Here is a 20985-nt window from a genome sequence, read left to right as displayed (position 1 = left end):
ACAAACAAGCACGTAAGCATTCTCTCTCCACACACACACACTCATACCCCCCAAATCTGTGCCTTCACACATGAGCACGCTTACACATGCATTCAAATCTATCCCTCCATTCATCCATCCACCCATATCTACTTAATGCACACAAATAAGAGCGCACCAGACGAAACACACACAAACAGACACATATACTATACGGTAGGCCTTCTCTGCTGTGTCTTTGTACCAGCGTGCCATTGTGCAACCATTAGAGTGTGCAGTAATGGAAATATACGGGGGGAAAGGAGTGGTTGCATTTAACTAGCCTGCAGAAATCAGATAACTCCACTCAGCACACAGGCACTTAGGCATCAGACGGCGGTGATGGAAGCCTATATGTGTGTGTGTGTGTGTGTGTGTGTGTGCGAGAGAGAGAGAGGATGACATGGATATAAATGTTAGAAGACAAGTGCATCTTGTGTATTGGGGTTCTGCACACACTGACATGATCATGTCCAATGACCAGAGGAGTCTGTGCCACAAATCAGAGACAGCAACCAGGGAACAAATGGCTTTTCTGTCCCTGTTGGCTAATTCCCACTTTTCGCTCTCCCTTTCTCTTCCTCCCCTTCTGTTCCCCCACCCCCCACCCCTCTCTCTCTCTCTTGTTCTTTTACATTGTCACTCTCTCTCTCTCTCTGTTCTTCCTCAATCTTTCCCTCTGCCTCTCCTAATTTCTGTCATGCCGTCTTTCTCTTTTTCCCTCTCCTCCTGGGCCCCTTGCTCTGTCTCTAAAGTCTAAGTCTCGCTCGTCTCTCCATCTTCCTCTCTTCTCTCTCTCTCTCACACACACACACACACACACACACACACATTACCCCTCCCTGTTTCTGCGTTAATTAATCCCACCACCAGAAATAGAGTTCTGTAATCAATTTGGGGGTTTAGTAGCAGGGCTTGGTTTCATTCATTAACACACACACACACACACACACACACACACACGTACGTGCAAACACAGTACAGCCGTAACCCACACAGTGTCATTTATTCAAACAATATCAGCCACGGCCTTATGCTTTATTTCATTATGCGCCATAGCCCTAAAAATAGCAGTCACTTCCTAAGCAAAGTGTATCAGGCCAAAACTATTTTACAAACTTTTCCCACATATTTAGCACCTCAGTACAGCTGTACTGCTAACGCATATTTTGCAGTTTACATAATACATTTTTATGCTTGTAACCTCCCTCCATGAAGGATGAATGATTCAAAACTGACATCGATTACATCTATACTTAATAAAAGATAAAACTCTCTGATTTTAAAAATCACAGAACAGTAATCCACTCCAGAATTTCTCTAAACTGCAATCTGGTCTTCAGACGAGCTCCTGACCAGTAGAATAATAAAGTGTGTGACTGGGTCTGAGGAAGCCCAGTGTGGCCGTGGCTGCCGGCAGTAGCAGGGCAGGGGGTGGAAGTGGAGCCGCTTGTTTAGCAGACCCACCCTGACCGGCACAAAGGGGGGCGACGCCCTCCTCCGCCACCAGCCAACCCAGACAGCGTCCTGATTGGCCGGCTGGATGACCTCTGATCCCGTCATATTGTGGTCCCAGCTGGCCCAACCCTCCCCCGTGTGTGTGTGTGTGTAAGTGTGTGTGTGTGTGTGTGTCTGTGTGTGTGGACAACAAAAGACAGCCAAGTCCTAATGCTGCAATCAGAGCACGGGAAGAGGGGAAATGGTCTAAGGGGAAATAGAGAGAGAGAGAGAAAGAGAGTGTGTGTGTGTGTGTGTGTGTGTGTGTGTGTGTGTGTGTTTGGGGGGCTGGGGGTAAATACGATCTAGTTGCAATTGCATGACACAGTGTAGCAGAAATGATTACATCAGGTCCAATCCACATTCAGCAGCTCTAGTTCCAACTCTGGGCCAAACCTAGACTTCGTCCAAACTCCGCCAGGTGCGAGCACAACTCAATCAAAAAATCTTCCTTAGGTGCACGGCCAAAAGTTAATAGATGAGGAAGGAAAAGCCAGCACTCATAATGTCCTTTATCTTTTTAATTCGCTGGGCAGCTACAGAGCACCAACGACGGACGCGTTTCAGCACTAAGCCATCACCAAACCTAGACTTCCACAAGCCCCAGCCCAAAGCCAAACCTAGACTTCCACAAGCCCCAGCCCAAAGCCAAACCTAGGCTTCCACTGGCCCCAGCCCAAAGCCAAACTTAGGCTTCCAGTAGCCCCAGCCCAAAGCCAACCTAGGCTTCCACTAGTCCCAGCTCTGGGCCAGACCTAGACTTCCACAAGCCCCAGTTCCAGGCCAAACCTAGGCTTCCAATAGCCCCAGCCCAAAGCCAAATCTAGGCTTCCACTAGCCCCAGCCCTGGACCACCTGCTTAGACAGCTGCTGGGCCAGGCTGGGGGGCAGCCCTGTCCCTACTCTCTTAATACTCTGCATGTGACACACACACACACACGTCTCTCTCTCTCTGAGAGGCATAGGTCAGGGTAGACCACCCCTAACAGCATGACTGGCTGTCTGAGGAATGCCATGTCATGGAACAGATGGAGCCACACAGACAATAGAATCACATGCATTTACTAGGCCTATGGAGGCATGTGCCGAATGTATGAGTGTGTGCGTGTGTGTGCCTGTGTGTGTGTGTGTGTGTCAGCTTTACAATGGCAATCTCTGAGCCATTTGAATGCTTTGGCACTTCTGCATTCATGTTCTGAGATGTTCCTTTTCATATCTGTGAACCAATGTGAGAGATCACTGTGCACTGCAGCACTTTCTCCAACAAAGGATAAAGCCCTGCAGAACTTTGAAGGTGATGCAACGATCCCCAAAAGAGACAAGTTCATAGGAGAACCACAAAGCATGATGCAATGGAGAGAGACACAGAGAGAGAGAGAGAGAGAGAGACGCAGAGAGAGAGAGAGAGAGAGAGAGAGAGAGAGAGAGAGAGAGAGAGAGAGAGAGAGAGAGAGAGAGAGAGAGAGAGAGAGAGAGAGAGAGAGAGAGAGAGAGAGAGAGAGAGAGAGAGAGTCCTGCAGACAGGTAGAATTATGGGCCTGCATATTCAAACTCTGGGCGCGTTTCTCAACGGCCACGCTGTCCCGGAGCAAATACCTAGAAAACACCGCCCCTAGATGAGGCGTACTACAGCAATCATATCTATAAATCAAGCATATACAAGTCAACGTCACTCTTTACAACGCAATCCATATCACATTATCAAATTCCCACGTCAACTATGAAGCACTAAACAGTCATCCCTGCCGAAAAATCACTATAATATGCCTATAATATTCCTATAGGGACTTACAGTGTGTCCGCAGTACTCAATAGTGAATTTATAGTGATCTTATCATACTTTTTCCCATCTCCTATGGGATGATTAGAATATTCCCACGATAATATTCCTATAGAGACGTATAGTTTTGATTATAGTTTTGCTGTGATATCTGAAATATATCCCACTGAAATGTATTATAGGATGACTATAGTTCTTTTTCGTTATGGATGTGCTCCGCTATCATAAAGGCTGGATCTGCCACAACTCATTCATTTCACACACATATGGGCCCACCGGCAAGATCCATTTCCAAGAACATTGCAGTGCAGTTGTATCTAAACATTACAAACAAATATTACCCATACTCCCAATCCAATTACACAATACCGCTTTGAGTGGGTGCGCGTTAGAATAGCCTATAATGTTTCCATTCATTATTAACCCATTATCAGATCTTCAAATAGCCCCAATAAGTCCCCATAAATAGGGATGCCAGATTGGACGGGAAACCAGTAAACTCACCCAAGAGAACGACGGATTATCGACTCCCCGCGACCTCCTTGTTGTGTAAATCCAAAACCACCCGGACGAAAAATATATGATATGGGAGAGTAGTCTGTAATTTGTGATTTCACAAATTCTTCTCCTTCATCCACACTGTGGCAGCGATGTATGGAGGCGATATATGGAGCCGCAACTGAACCTGGTCGGTGCACAAAAAAAGATATAAGATGTAGCCTATACAACAGCGATTCAGGCTCAGTCATGCAATAAAACAAAAATAAAAAACACGGGGTATAAAAGGGAGATTTCGATCAAATTGCTTTATCTGTAGTAGCCTAATCTCGGATGCTTTGGTTGTTGACTGACTGTGCACTTACTGGGCTGCTCGCTCCCCGGCTCCACCCGCTAGACCCAGCCTTCCCAGTGCGCCCATTGGCACAGACGGCCGGACATGCAAATCCACTCTTCCCATTGATGTTTTCCAAAAAAAGAAAAAAGAAAAAAAGAAAAACACCGCAGGTTGCGCTGCTTCAGCCGCTCCACTGCGCCACCGTGCGGCAGCGCGCCTCCCATGATGATGTGCTACTCCGATGATCCCTGTAGGGAAATTCTCTGTTCGCTTGCAGTGTGGGAGCAGAGTGTGAGCAGATAACAGAACAGCACCCATGGAGCTGGTAGGGATCCCCACCCTTGCACGAGGCCACCCTAGGGTACAAGGCAACAACTATTTATAAGACATACATATATACAGATATACAGATATGCTGGTGGCTGCATGGTTCACTCTCATGTCCAGCCTTTATGATAACACTTTACATCTACAATCATTTATGAAAAATAACTAATAATCCTATGATACATTTTAGGATTCTATACAAATAGCACAGCAAAACTATACGTCTCGATAGGGATATTATAGAGATACCATAGGAGGTACAAAAAAATACCATACAGCACAATAAGGTCATTATACGCACTAAGCCAGCATGTCACCCCAGGGTGGTCTAGTGTTCATGAAAGCAGGAGACACAACACTAACAGCATAGCTCCCATTCTGCAGTCTGTTCAGTTTGCATGATATAAATGGCAAAGCCTAGCGGGCACAGTGGGCTGTCAGCCATCAGTTAATGTTCACATTGTGGTCACTATAAGGTCTTAACTGTAAGAATGTGACATAGATTTTTCATTAAGCAATACCATCAGTGATAAAAAACCTGCTGGACCTCATGCTGAATGTCCAGACATTTGCTGCTGCAGAAATGTAATGTGAACAGTGAGTGAATGTTTCACTCCAGAAGGTGCCTCCTGAAAGGTTTCATCATGTTTTCCACTTCATAGATGAATTGGTCCTGGTAGAAATCAACATTCGCCAGTCCAGCGTGTGTACCCTAATGAAAGGTCTGCTAGCAGGGCCAAAAAGGACCATTTCTATTCCCATAAACTGAAGCCAGCTGCTCGTTACAAGCAGAGGAAGGGTCCAACTTTCCGTTGCGTGAAACTACAAGAGAAGAATGTCCTTTTTCTTCTCTCAGCATGTGCTGGAGTCATTAACTGAGGCTGATTCCCCAAACTCAGAAAAGCAAACTGTGATTCTGATGTATTGTTTACCACAGCCAACCTTACTATACAAATAGCTTAGCAGCTGTACTGTACAGGATGCAAAAGTATTCAATTGCAGAACACCAAGAGGTTAGATCTGTTTCCGTCAGGTTTTTATGGTCTTAGTGAAAGCCAGACATCTCAGCTACTGTGGAGTGAATGATAAAGTTTGGTGAGCAGCCTTCACACAAAATCCTGTGGTGTACTAATGGCTTGATAGACGACAAACAGGCTGGCATTGCCTTGAAACAAAAATAGTTCCTGAAAAAAGTAGACACATCAGCACCATCTTTACATCAAGTCTTACATTGTGTGAGCCGAGGACACTCAACGGTCAATACAAAAAAAGTGTAAGGAGAGAATGTGGAGGGCAAAGATCAAATATGGCCTCTAGTCAATGACATTTCCCTCACGGAGGTCTAAAATTGAAATGGAAAGATCGATACAAAGTGAAAGAAATCCTTGGCATGTAGCCTCTTCTTAACACGAGTCAGTGAAGTTCAATTTGTGATCTGTGAGCCTTGCTCTTCCTTGTCACATTTTATTTCACATTTTATAGAAAACACAACGCACAGCACACTGCTTTGTACAGTTACAGCATATAGGCTATATCATATGGAAATGTTATAACAAATATGAAAATCTCAGTTGCAATGAGTCCGACAGTATCTTACATTCTGGAGTTTTTTATATGATATATTATTCAAGGTCTTTACTCAATGGGGTTCCATCTGACTGTCTTCAGTGATTCCTATGATAATCTGCTCTTCTGCCATTACATCACATTCAAATGAAAACTTTATTTGTCCTCTGAAAAGGCTGCATGTCCTTGAGACAGAAGATACCCGCGCTCTTGGAAATATGGTGAACCTGGTTTTAAAAGTGAGCGGTAGCCAGTATAAATTAATTTAGCTATCCTTTTACAGCCCTACAAGCACACATGTAGTGATATTACGTCAGCAAACATTTACAGTAGCCTTGCGTTGTGCATTTGCTGTGACAGTGAGATGGAAACCATTGGGCCAATGCCATCAAACACACAAATCAACACCCAAAACACATTAAATTATCTTCTTCCCCAATACAGATCTAATCACTAATATAGCTATTTGGGCTACAGCCCGTATTGCTCATGACAAAATTATCAACATCATATCAATCTCATAGGGATTCTATTCATTCATTACCATTATTCTTAAGTATTTGTTTGTCTATACATGTCGGGGCTTAATGCAGCCCTAAGTGAAGAGCATTTCAGAGAAGCAGAGGAATCGAGTCACTGAGTGACAGGTTGGGGTGGGATACCTCCGCTCTTTATAGTCTCAAGCTAATATCAGTGGACTGTAGCATTGAAGGGACACAGGGAGAGAAAATCAAGTGCACCCATGGTCCACAGCAGTGCACACTGGCATAGTCAGTTATCTCTTTACATGGTGCACAGTCTTACATTAGACCCTCATTCATAGTGTTCAACCTCTCTGCCTTGTCCTAGAGTTGAGACACACCTTGATCCAAAGCCGAGCATTTGGGGATTCCCTTTACTTGGACCACAAGCCCCCTCTGAAACAGTCTAGGCGGGTGTTCTTATCATGGAGACACAGGTAGTGAACGTGTGCCTGCGCCCCTAAGCGCGGGCCTGTGCCGCCTCCCTGGCCTGCCTCCTCTGGTTGTAGTTGTTGTAGATGTCCAGGAACATGTCCCGGCAGGAGATGCGCGCCTTCAGTTTGGAGCAGATGAGGAAGGAGCCGGCCATCTTGCGGTGGAGGGAGTAGCTCTCCTCAGGCGGAGGGGTGAGGCGGTGGCGCAGCATGACGGGGATGAGGCTCTGGATGCGCTGGGTGGTGCTCTGGTTGCCGAAGTCAAACGGCTCCGCGGAGGCAAAGGCTTCGCCTAGGATCATCACCGCCTCCACGTGGGCGTCTTGGAAAGTCTGGTAGAGGAGGGGAGGGAGGGAGAGGCGTTAGGATGACTGTTTGTATGTATGGCACGTCTTCCTCTGTGTGTGTGTGTCTGCATATTAATTAATCCATTCAGCTCTATTGCAAACACAGGTATGTTTGAAAACAATCAGATTTGCAAGCTCAAAAAACTCAAAAAGGAAGGGCATAGAGGTGTATCAGCATGTTATTATCACATGAAAAGAAGAGGGGAATCACTTCTAATGCAAAAAGATCAATATTCAAGCTAACACTTGCGAAGATGGAAATGCATACATAAGCAGTGGAATAGTAAATATGGCTATGCAATACATACACACTTTAGGCAATGTGTTTTGAGTGGATACACTCTGAGGCAGCCTGAGGAAGAGTGTCCACATTTCCTTCTTTGCAACTTTATCTTGAATAATTTGTGCTCTTTTATGCATTAGAAGTGGTTCCTCTCTCCTTATTTTCTGAATATTTGCCTCCTTGGGAACTCATTGCTCTTTTCCACACCCTTCATGTTTAATTATCATATACTGTGAAAAAGGAAAGCAATACCAAAACAGAGACAAAACTATACGGCACTCGGAGAACAATTCTCAAACTTGCTGTTACACCCAAAGACATCATTCCTATCACTGAAACTATAAGTTACATTGATTTCTTGATCTGCAAATATACCCTATGGAATCAAGTCTCTATATCCGTTAGTTTCATAGTTCATAGTCCCAGAGCTGGATCACCACCAAAATCTAAGCAATTGTTTCTTGGTCTAACAGCTATCTATTCGCCACATTTCATGGAAATCCGTTTACACAGGGCTGTAAACAACCTCCTCGGTGGAGGTAAAAATAAATGTGGAGAGAGAGAACGAGGAGGCGATTATGCTCTGTGACTGTGGGGAAAAGGCACGGGGCGCAGGGAGCGAGGCTGAGGCAGGAATAGACGGAAACAAATGGAGAAGAGGCAGCGGAGGATAAACCCTATCAAAAATGAATGAGCGCAGCAGAGTAAGCAGAGACTAAAATACCCTACCTTGGCCTCGAAGCCCGTCAGGAACTTCAGGTCCTTCGATTTGGAGAGAACAGTGGCTCGATCACCCACAGAGGCTGCATGCACCACCTACACACACACACACAGACACACACACACACACACACACACACACACACACAGTGAGGATGATTCCAGCATGAGAGAGAGGACTGATACGGTAATCATGTTTATTTAAAGGGCTTCCCATTAAGGCATTGACATATTGAAGTGGCTCCAACTGAGTGTGTGTGTGTGAGTGTGTGTGTGTGTGTGTGAAAATGCAGCGTTATCATTTTTCCAAAGCTGCTGCAAAATATGGCCAAAGATACGGGTGCTTAATTATTAAAAAAACCTTGTTGCATAAATCATGTTGTGTGGCTCCCTGATGAGTGTGTTATCATCTCTGACTCATCGTACCTTTATGTAGTCATCTATGAATGATTCTGGGTAGTCTCTGCAGGCTCCAAAGTCCAACAGAATAACCTAGAGACAAGATATAATTAGTTGGTAAAAAGCAATACATGGTCAAATCACGCCCAACAGAGAGAGTATGATGTAGCTGCTGCGGACACAAAATCACAAGGTGATGAGTCATACTTGTTGCTAACGTTTGGTCTTCTTTTGTACAACTATGAGTTTATCTGACTGGTCAACATGGCATGTCTTCAGAATTCAAAATGCAAAATTGAAACTACAGTTCACTTATTAATGAGACCCTTCGTTACGACTAGATTTAAGAACCTTTTAATGGTTCCATTTTTCAAATATTTTCAAAAAACCCACTTCCCAAGTGAATTGAGCCCATCCCTGCTGTGTGTTCCATTTGCATGTAGATGTGTGTGTGTGTCTACAGTTGCTCTCTCACCTTGTTGGTGTCTGCGTTGTAGAAGAAGTTGGCCCAGTTGGGATCCGTCTGCATGAACCTGAACTCAAACACCTCCCTGAGACACAACTGGAGGATGCTGAAACAGATCTGGAGGAGAGTAGAGTAGAGTAGAGTAGAGTAGAGTAGAGTAGAGTAGAGTAGAGTAGAGTAGAGTAGAGTAGAGTAGAGTAGAGGAGAGGAGAGGAGAGGAGAGGAGAGGAGAGGAGAGTCAATTTGCTTTTTTTGGGAGGGAGAGTCCACTAGTCCATTAAAAATCAAGACCATCCATCACCTCAACAGTTTCTTCCCATGAGCAAGGTGGTTAATCTAAATTTAAGACTTTTTTAGGCCTTTTTAATCCCAGTTTTTGCATCTGAAATAAATGTGAGAATGAAAACTAGTGTCAACCTATCGCAACATAAGTCTGCATGACTGGGCTTTCTGTTCTCACCCGAAAACAAAACCTCCAAAACTGAATTACGAACTCGACCTCACCCTTACACAATCTCTGAACTCCTCCTCACACCCCCTATAGAGCCATCTGTACGCCTATTACTGTTTTTATTTATTGCTTTGATAGTTATCATGACACAACTTTTTTCAGCCTCAGGAATTATGTCCTTGGTCTGTTACGCACATAACCTATATCATACATCTAATCCTGTTCAGTGCACCACATGGTGCACTGGACCGATGCACTGCTAGACACTCACCGTGTCCAAAGATGCAGCCATACTGTATGCCATGGTCAAATGTGCATGAATCTTGAATGTTAAATGCATATTTGTAGAATGATACGCATAGTCTATCTTCTACTGCCGCTGTTCCTTTGCACTGTATGTGAGGTCCTGCTGTTCTTGTACGATGTGCCCCTGTCTCTTCAATGCTTCCAAGACAAATGCCCGTACTTGTCACATTATTGCATGTGTCACAAATCACAAATTAAAGTGATTGTGATTATGGTTGTGATTACCAAACAGAGAGTGGATTTCCCAAAAGAGCTTCCATACATTTTCATTAATCAATAGCGACAGGAGCAATGAAATACAGAAACACCATGGAATATGTTAAAGTTCAAATAAAGGGTTTCCACCATGGCTCTGATGTAAGATTGCATGACCGTTCCATAACTAGATTGGAGCACTTTTATGAAAAATGTTATTCCCTCCTGGTTTGTTCATGTGACTCAGCTCAGAGAAGTTCTAAAGTTGGTAAACAGTCTGGTTTGCACTACAGTTGGGCTTGCTGTGGAGAAAAACAGCTGAAAATCACCACCTAATGCAGTGAAATGAAATACATTCTGGTAATACATTCTTGTAAAATCCGCTGCTATTTCCCGACTTCCCCAGAGAATTTATCAAAGTCCCTAACTTTCCCCTTCTCAAAACCTCTCAAAATGCTGTAATATTTCAGAAATTCCACAACCAGTGTGGACCCTGAGTCAGCCCCTACCTGGTTCCTGGTCTCCTGGTCCAGGTCCACACAGCGGTCCAGTGGGACTCCCTGCACCAGCTCCATGGCCAGCACCCTGCGCCCCGACAGCTCGTCTATCACCTCGGGCACTTGGAAGAACTCCTCTCCCTCCAGCAGGGACCTGAGGGCCAGCGACAACACAACACAAAATTGTTTAAAAGAAGAAGAAGGCCTGACATCACCTGACAAGATGCCACATATTAACTGGCTAATATTAACAAAATAATGTGATATACTGTTGTTGTCTGCATAGGAGTAAACTAAACATGACTAAATATACAAACTATAAATACTGACCCAGGGACTTCATTTATAAAAAGGTTCTCTAATACTCTAATACTAAAAACTTAAACTAATATATAATAATAATCTTTTTTTGTATGACACTTTCAAAACTGTTACAAAATGCTTTACAAAAGGAGTATATAAAAACAAAAACACAAAATCAACAGTAAAAAGTAAAAAGCTTTGGATTTCTATCATGATCCAAATTCTGAATGAAACAGACTTATTTTTTATCGTATTATTTGAAATTTCTGATGAAAACTAGAATGAAGTCCTAAATTTGAGGTAACTACATATGTATATGCATGCATTTTGAGGAGCAGCAACCACTCGATGAAACCTCTTCAAAATTATAGAGTAAGTTTGGCTTCTAGTCTGTGCAGTTAAATAGTGTGTAACAGCCAGCCAGCCAGGTTCACTTGTGTGCGGAGGGTTTATGTTGCGACGCTCCACAGAAACACACCTGAACTTCTTGGCACACTCTGCTTCCCTCTTATAGTCGCACTCCCACGCCAGCTCTCTCTGCAGCACCTCTAAGCTGCTGTCTGCAAACAGACCTGCGGAAAAACAAACAGTGCAAAACTCAGGGGGGGAAGCTGAAGGAAACACACTGGCTCTCTGTCATCTTCACACACAACGGCGCGGCTGCTGCAAATGAATGCTGCAGAAAAATCTGTATTGATGGGAATGGATTAAAACAGGCGTCATTTCAACAAAACCTAAGGTGTGACAAGGTCATGGCATACAATAATACACTGTACAAAGTAGTACGACCACTTTCCTGATATGGAGTTGGATGCCCTTTTGCACAATCCATGTCTCTTTTGTCTCCACTCTTTAACCTGTCTCTCCCCTTCATGACTGAAATGGAGCCTGCAGTAGTTCAGGCAGGACATTCGGGCTGAATATCAAATCCACAAATGCCAAGTTGATACATGTGTCCTTGTGGAGAATGATCTTGCTAACTTGTAGTTTGAGATGAGCTGTGAACTTGACGTCTCGCACACGATCAATTAAAACACGCAGCAGGTTTTCAGTTTCCTAGCCGTTTCATCCGGCTCTGTACTATAGACTGCAGTACAGGTTGGACATGATGAGTCGCTCTCAAAATGAACATTGGGGCTACCGTCCACTATCCTTGCAATGTTTTGTTTTGGAATCATATTCCAGCTTTTATTTTGTCAATGTGTCAAGGAGGACACAAGAATGCACAAGAATACAAACTGAGAAAGAGCTTTGGCCATGTGCGGGCTATAGCAGCTATCAGCTTATCCATAACACACATCAAACACAATCAAATATTGACAATATGGTGGTCTATTATATCAAGATGACCTGCTTGTTGTACTGCTGCTTAGTCTGGTGTTGCTGAACCCTCCACTGGTTCCATTCTGGTACCTAGATGCTCTCTACAGTGTGTCATGCAGACTTGGCTTGTCTTGTGACTGTACATTAATCACCAGGAGGCTGTGTGCCTGCTGCTCCTGTTCTGTATATTCACATAGGAGGGGTTGGTTTGTGCTCCCTGCCTGATCTTTAGTGTGCTTGCTTGAATTTGTGTGGGAAGCACTGAAAAGAAGTGTAGCTGTCAATGTCAGATACCACTGTATTACCATTTGGTACAATAAATGGTTTCATCTGTATGACTTTTTGATCTTGTGTGATGGACAAACGAATGAACAAACGAACACGCAAACAATCAAACAGAAGAGGCATAATCCCATAGGAGCTAAGTGGAAAGCAGCATAATTACTGGTAATTATGATCTATCACTGCATCACACTGCTTCCCATCCCTCTAGCTCTTGCAGTGTGCTTATATTGTAGGTAATATTCTAAATGGAAATTGAGAAGATTTTCAGAGGAAAATCACGTACCATAGAGCTACTAATGGTTTGGCTTTTCTGACCCAATTGTCTAGATGAGTTTGAAGTTTGGACACAGACGATTAGAGGTAATTTGTGGCATGAAATAATGGATGTATGTAATGGAAAATATTTTTGGATATGACACTAGGATATGGCAACTGCTAAGGCCTGCCATATGTGGATTTATGCCTCCGACTTTAAAAGCACTCACTTATGTTACCAATTATTTCCAAGCAGTTTTCCAATGAAAAAAGGTTTTGGTCTTGGATGGACGAACAAACATTGAAATAAAAACTGATTTAGCTTTTTACCTTCTGGCAGGACCACGCTCATCTTTAGTACTGACATCAGGTTGTTGATGTCACTGTGGATGCTCTCCGCCACTCCTGGGTACTGAGATGGACAGAAACACCAGGACAGAAAAAGAAAAAAACAGACAGTAAAATAAATATAGAGAGAGAACGGGTATGAGGAAGACAGAAATAGAGTGTGTGAACACCCTCCTACCTGGATCTTCATGGCAATTTCTCTACCGTCGTGTAAGACCCCATGATGCACCTGGCCGATGGAAGCTGCAGCAAAAGGTTTGTCTTCATAGGACGACAGCTTCTCTCTCCAGGCCGGCCCCAGCTCCTCCTCTAGAACTTTCTATACACATACACACACACACACACACACACACACACACACACACACACACACACACACACACACCAAGTTGGAACTATTGAAGCGATTCTGGTATATTTAATGGCAAACAAAGGTCTTACTCAAAGCCACAATATCTTGGGCAAAGTGGAACGCAATGGTGAGGTGCATGCTGGCGGATCAAAGCTAGTAAACAGAAGAGTCAGCTGCACAGCTCATTCTGTATATATATATATATATATTGTATATATACACACACAATGTAATGTAACTATACCCACTTACATTCATCTGCCAGGTGGGCATGAAGTCTGCGCTCTGTCGGACCCTCTCAAAGATCTTCTGCAGTTGGGGGTTGATGAAGGAGTTGTCTGGAAGGAGGAGATAACATCAGGAAGCCATCAGATAAACTTTTTTACTGGCCCAAAAAATCTCTGTGAGGATATCTGAACAGCATCAAAGAGCATTCTGCAGTGCTTCTACTGCTGCACTGCGTACCTTGTATGCTGAGCATCTGTCCTATCTTGAGCGCAGCCCCGCGGACCTTACACAGCGTATTGACTATTCTCTCTGCGTTGGCCTCTGACAGGAGGGGAGAGTCTAGCAGGGCACCCACCTCTATGAAACACACACAGACACACACAAGGAATGAGCAGTGAGACAAAGTGCAAACTATTGGAATTGCAATGCCGCCTATTATACTTAAGGGACAGAAAGTGAAGCCCCATAACAGCGCAGTGAATTAGCTACTATCTTCAACTTGCAGCATGTACATAACCAGGCTCAAGACCTGAACTAGCCACTTGTAGCAGTGTGTAAACACTGGGGCAGTGGTACATCATTAAACACTGTTCATTTAACACAGACTGAAACCTTTGTTAAAACTCTTGTCAACAGGCTTGTTAACAGGTTTGATTTAATGCTAGTCCACTGCCTGGCAGGTGCTGACACATTAGAAACATCTCTAGGGCCGACCAGCTGACCATCTGTCTGCTGGATTTGCCAAGTCCGCACTGGACCAGAAGACACTTTATAGGAATGGGAGGAGAGAACGCTAGAGGAGGAGTCAGGAGAGGAGAGAATATCGTTACCTCCTGGTCGTTTGCCTCCCAGCGACTGTTTTGCCACCTCTGCAATGGCACCGAGCCCCAGACCCACTGCCAGTCCTGCAGCGAAGAGACAGAAACACAAGTCATGAGTTAAGTTTGGGGACTTTCAGCTCGAAGCACTCAAGAGACGCTCGTGGGAAACGATTTGACTGGTTTGACTCCTGCTGCTGCTGGTTGGAGAATAATGAGATCACATTTCATGTCTGGCCCCCTTTTGCTAAAAGTTGAAGTATTTTTAACTTCTGGCACTTGAGAACTGAAAACATGTTAAGCTCTCAGTGCTGCTGGGAACATGAAAAAGCATGCCCTTTCCATTGTAAACAAGGAGGGCCCTTGGATAGCAGTTGTCAAGGGAGAGTAGAGTGTGACTCATTCACTATCCCCATCCAGCTTCCCCCAAATACCTTCAGATAATATTGAGACTTTTAACAGAGTACACTGAGTGGAGCTTGGCAAAGAAAAATAATAGACTAAAATAAACAGTTAGGTGGAGACAATCACGTCTCATTTATCTAATCAGTAACAACAGTGCTGATCTGGGAGCCCTTCATTGAGATTGTGTTTTGGCAACACTCTATGAAATCCATATTCATAATGCATCTTAAGGGTATTTATCAAGACTGCATTCATGTACAGCTATCAAACAGTCATAGCGCATTAACATCAAAATACAATATATTATACCAATACCCTAAACACATTATACAGCATTGTTAAAGACATGAGGTGAAATGATAGCACAGCTCATAATACAGAGATCTTCATATATGGGTTTTATTTAACCGCATGAGTTATATAATTCGCCTCACCTTGTAACTCTGTGTTACAACACATAAGACCTCCTAGAGTTACGTAATCCGATAGCAACTGATTCAGGGAAGACATATAGATTTATGATATATGACATTACAGCTACACTGTAGGAGTATAATTAGGCTTTACGCTATATTTACTGCAGACTGTAAGGGTGTGCTTGGCATACTAGACATTTTTACTGTCCAAGGTCATTTTTGCCTGGTTTTATAATCATGTGGAGAGGACAGACAAGGATTCTCTCTCAGACCACTGTATATGAACAGTGTATATTGCCAAGATGTGTTTGTACACAACTAAAATAGATTTGCTTTTACCGCCGAAGTTAACCAGCCTGCTGATCCTAGTGGCAGGCACCTTCCTCTCTCTGGCACGGTCACTCAGCTGGGGAAGAAAGACCACATCTCAGTCATAATAATAAAATGTATTTCATATTTTTTACAGTAGTGTATTTCAAATATTTGTCATTGTGCAAATCTAAGCTGTACTAAAGAGAAAACTAACTAAAACACTCTATGTGCCATAGGGCAAACTCTTCAGACAGTACCCTTGACTTACATCATGAAGGGAACACACACACACACACACACACACACACACACACACACACACACAAACACACACAAACACACACACACACACACACACAGACACAGACAGAACAACTATGCAGTGACATACATTACATAACATGAGTCTACTTAAAATAAGGTCCTGGCACCTGTCAGTGGTTTATCTCCAGCACAGACCAGGAGGAATACACCAAGACCTCTAGTGTAACACGATGAATATATGTGTTGCACTAGAGGTGTTTTCCAGTGTTTTCTCAATATATAACTATATTCCATCAACACATGTGCAAAGACGAGACAAAAATACATCCATCACCATACAGAGAAGGATGCCCCTGTTATCTGACCTGGATTAAATTAATATTTCAAACATATTCTTTGTTCAATAAACTGATCTAATCTGGAATGATTAAATCAACAGCCTCATAACAAAGAAGGAGATGTTTCAACAGCCAATCTGGAGTATGACATTGCAAAAGGAGTAGTAACTCCTAGTAGTGAATAATTACTCTTCTGCTTATAGTTTCATTTTCTAAGCCATGTTTTATATATAATGATATTGCTTTCACCCTAAGCATTCACCAATCTGCTGATTCTAGTGGCACCTTCCTCTATCTGGAACAGTCACTAAAATGACCATGCAAAATAAATGTGTATGTGTGTAAACATTATGTGACTAGTGTGACTAGATGATAATACCGTCTTCTCCTTATACCTCCCTTTAGGTGCTAGCCTGCTTATTTATACTCATACTTATGAGGACATAAATATAAACTAAAAATAATCAAACATATTATTTTGTTAAATTGGCTGGTAGCTGCAGCCATCCAACCAACCTTCTGTCTGACAGGTTTGACCAGGGCCTGCTTGGCCTCCCTGGCCTTCTTGATGTCCTCTGGTGTGAGTCTGGCCACCACCGTGTCGTGGACAAACCTGGCCTGGTGGTAGCAGTGGCGCTGGAGGCCAGGACCCGTGTGGAGGAACCGGGCACTCTGCCCCGGCCAGCCTGCCCCTCCTGGAGCCGCCCCTGGGGTAGGAGGCACTCCTGTGGTAGGGAGAGGAGGGGGTGTGAATTATAGCTCGTCTTGCTGAACATATTACTCGGACTTGATGAGCCATGATGACCGAAGCTACACTGCAGCGCATAAAGCAGGGTGTCTGCAAGTTTCATCTAGTTAGAGCTAAGACTTTTTAATACCTTGAATGAAATATGAGCAGTTTTGCCACTGAAATGAACATGAAAATTAAAAATTACAAAACCAAAACAAACAAACAAAAAAATGTAGTCCTATCAGAGTATAAACCTGTGACTGGGCTGATTTCTCAAGGGAAAAAAAGATAGCCAAACCCTTGACCATCACTACAGAGGAGCAATGGCATCATGATATTCTTATAACACAATTGTCTATATTTTTCAGTGTCATGCATCTATATGTCACCTACTATATATGCTAATAAGATGGACTTGACAATACCTGTTGGCATCTCTGCTGAGGCCCCTGTTCCAGCCTGGTCTTGCCAAGCTGTGTCGGGGGGGAACTCAGACCCCACGGCCCATCTAGCTGCTTCTTCAGGGTCCATCTCCTCCCAGCCCTCCGCATCCGGAAACACATCCTCCTTTATCGACTGTTGCTACAGACAGAGTAGAGTTGGACCGGCAATTTAGCCAAATGTTTCACTGTGTACGTACATACATTACCCATTTTGTGTGTGTGCACATTTCTTGATGCTGCTGTTGGACAGAAATGTGATGATATGGTGAGGTCCGTAGACTGAACAGTGTATGCACTGGACTCCCTATACTCATCCCACCTCCTTAACAGATAATCAAGAACGTCTTCACAAAAACCTGTTTGAGGGAAACCCTACCCAACATGCGCAGCTGCCAAGCAGTGCTTAATACAAAAGAAACAAGTCTAAGGTCTGAATATTCCCTGTAATGTAATCAATGTGTAACACAGTTGTTGTATGTTGGCTTCACAACATCAACACTGAATCATCTCAAAAAGCATCCAGCTATTTCTACAAGCAAGGAAGATGGACTGATGGCCAAATTAGCATGACAATATTTGTACACAAACTCCTCAGATGTTTGACAGAACCAAACTGAGAAAATCTGCCCTCATGATGTAAGTGATTCTTTTTGTCCATCTGCTCTAGCCTTTGTCAATTCTGGCATGCGCTGATTAGTCAAATATGTCTTTAACCCTCACACCGAAAAGTCAACCATGAGAAAATGGACTTGCAAATCCCTACTGCATGGGCATCAGCACTCAACTGCAGATTTACATCATTCTATCTTCATCTCCCTCTTCAAATGTGTGTGTGTTATTCCTCACCGCACTGCTGCCTCCCATGACGGTGCCCACCAGTCCTTCCACCACATCCTGAGCAGCTTTGACCCCTGCCCCGAGGGAGGAGTTGCAGGCCATCAGTCTGAGCTGCTCCCCCTGGGTGGTGACCATGGCAGACCCCACCTTACCTGCCCCGCGCAACACCTGCAGGACCTCAGACAGCATCACTTTACACAAACAGAGACAACAGGAAATAATTGGAGTTAGATGATATGACAGAGAGACAACACACACATTAAAAGCCAAATTTCACAAGTTTACAAAGTAACTGAGACACACCCACCACACTCCTCAAAAGATGAAAAACATGTAAATAAGCCAATGTTTGCAAGATACATGTAGGATGATTCTAGATAAATCTAAAGACTGTTTTGACAAAAAATAGTTCTTCACAATATACTGTATCATGCTATGTGGTTTAACCTTGGATGTGATTGGCTTTCAAGACATGCTAGCCCATATGAACACGTGCCATCTGCATTTTCCGAACTCTGTACGACTAGTAACAGTGACCTATATAAATTTACAATAAACTACCTGAACAAAGGTTATTTATAGGTATTTATAAGCTAACAGTTAAGTTAATTAGCTACTTAGATAACTCCTGTAGTAAGTTTTGAGTCAAGTATTGATCATGTTGTGTAACATCAGAAGCTAGCTAAAGACAGAGGCTAGCAAACAATAAATCCAACGTGGGCCCACAATTACAAAATGCCTCCTTCCTTTCACATGCAAAATAACTGAATGGACATTCAGCTGTGAAAGTAAGGTCACTCACTCTCTGTAAAGCGGTGTTTTCCAGTGTTTTCTCAATAGCTGACAGGGGCGTCCTCCTCTGCCACTGAAGTGAATAGGAACTGCTGCTGTTTTGCAACGCTTTAGCACCCGGAAGTTCAAATTTGACAGACGAGACCGTCTTCCAACCGCAGTCGGACGTTTGATAAGTGGGCGGGACCCCATGCGTCCAGTCCGAACGGCCGTTTTAGTAAACCAATGACAGTGTGCAGAACAAACGTTGCCATGGTTTTTACAAGATGACGGATGTCTGAATTGCGACTGCAGATCAAATCAGAGCCATACAAGGCGGGGATAAATTGGAACAACGTCCAATCAGGTTTTCTTTGGGGCGTGCCGTTTTGGAGTGTCACTAAATGCACGTGTAGAGGTGCAGTTACAAAACCACAAGCCAAGGAGATGCGCTGGTGTTTGTTGGGCAGTTAATATAGAACCTCCTTGAGTAATATACAGTAACATACCTTAATTTACCCTTCAGATATCCTATGCAACATGTAGATGATTTCCTGTCTGTTGACCACGTGGTACTTTTGAGATCATCTTTCTGAAGTTAACAGGTGTTGGTATGCCTCCTATAGTACAGATTTTTCATATAGATCTGCAGCATTTGTGTATGTTTTTATTAACAGGATAACCCCCTTCAGGTTAATTATGTGGGGTTTTTATGTGAGGCTCCTGTACCAATGTTTAAAAAAAAAGTATATAGGGAAAATTTAAAGAAAATAAGCAAAACCAATGGAAAATGTGACTACAGGACAAGACACAGCAAAAGCGGAAACAGTTAATTTGTGCTGTTGAGGAAAGAAAGGGGGAAAAAATCAAACAAACAAAACCTTTGTCCAATACGAATTTTAACAAAGCACAAGCTGTAATGATGAACGGACTGAGCAAATAGTCAGTGGAAGCATGAGCAACCTGTTTGAAGATTACTAGGAGCATCATTCTTGTTCTAGTTTTGCACCACTGAGGTTAAACATCCCAGGCTAGCACAGTTAACAGAGTGGTGCGAAGAAAGCTGGGTTTGAACATATTTCTTAACATTGGTTTTACCGTACTTGGAGAACCAGAGGGGCAGGCTTTATCACTTCGGGACAAGTCAGATAGTGTCAGATGACAGTCAGTGACACCGAGAAAATAATTTCCTCTCCAGGACAATAAACTACCTATCCTACCCTATGAGTTATAAATCACAAAAAAGTCCACATAGTAAACTGTATTGCACTCATTGTATAATCATAAGAGGCAAGCCCCACCTATCTTGTACTCCAAGCAGTTTAGAACAACCGCTAAGAATTCTTACAAAACACAAACAAGAATCCATTGGTCCATTAGTCCAGTCTGATTAGTTTCATAGAGATGGCATAGAGCAAATAAACATTTTCAGGAGAGGGACATAAAGTGCTAAGAGGACACACACTGGGTATGATCCTAATCACAGCATAGTTCAGGGTAAACCCACCTGAACTCAGTTTACCCACCTTTTTGTTTGCAGTATACCACAATAGGTTATATCAAACTGATATAAAAGGATAAGGTATTTGAAGGGAAAACAGCACAAATGAATGCTTCTCTTAAAATATAATTGAGTTTTGTTACTCATGGTGGCTGTTTCCCTCATGATGATCACTGACCTGGCATCACAGCTTAGCCATCTTTTTATTTACCATGATTCACTGATCCTGATACTTCCTGGCTAGTGTTATGCATGATTCTTGTCTGTTTTATACTATTATATCTTATCTGTTACCATGTAATGTAATATACTGTAGACTAAGTATGTCTGGCTATGGTAATAAAGTAGACATCGATGGTGACAGGGGTATAATCAACATCATTAGGGTCTAGCATACTAGATATGTAGGGCACA

At 43.2% G+C, this 20985-nt stretch overlaps 1 protein-coding gene across 1 annotated transcript; it reads right to left on the bottom strand.

Annotated features, from left to right (window-relative positions):
* Positions 1-5891: 5891 nt before the first annotated feature.
* coq8b (coenzyme Q8B) lies at positions 5892-19179 on the bottom strand. Its single transcript, XM_071536923.1, has 16 exons — positions 19102-19179; positions 18309-18490; positions 17445-17601; positions 16806-17014; positions 15715-15781; positions 14567-14641; positions 13974-14093; positions 13761-13846; positions 13335-13475; positions 13139-13220; positions 11424-11517; positions 10655-10796; positions 9203-9310; positions 8755-8820; positions 8338-8424; positions 5892-7310 (listed from the first exon to the last, which is right to left on the bottom strand). Coding segments are annotated over exons 1-16 (1923 nt in total). The 5' UTR covers positions 19103-19179; the 3' UTR covers positions 5892-7004.
* Positions 19180-20985: the final 1806 nt, after the last annotated feature.

This window comes from Centroberyx affinis, unplaced genomic scaffold, assembly GCF_046629955.1.
Source record: "Centroberyx affinis isolate AG114_WGS23_722 - 3 ecotype Tasmania unplaced genomic scaffold, CSIRO-AGI_Caff_v1 ptg002960l_1, whole genome shotgun sequence".
Classification (NCBI taxonomy): Eukaryota; Metazoa; Chordata; class Actinopteri; order Beryciformes; family Berycidae; genus Centroberyx; species Centroberyx affinis.
Note: the sequence above shows the minus strand (reverse complement) of the source record. Positions and strands in the feature narration are given on the sequence as shown.

Bases quoted from the DNA above. Each gene is read 5' to 3' on its own strand.
- coq8b (XM_071536923.1), bottom strand. The intron at 8,425-8,754 runs GTACGATGAGTC...GTGTGTGTGTAG, and splicing joins TCATAGATGACTACATAAAG to GTGGTGCATGCAGCCTCTGT. The intron at 7,311-8,337 runs GTAGGGTATTTT...CTCCTCTACCAG, and splicing joins TGACGGGCTTCGAGGCCAAG to ACTTTCCAAGACGCCCACGT.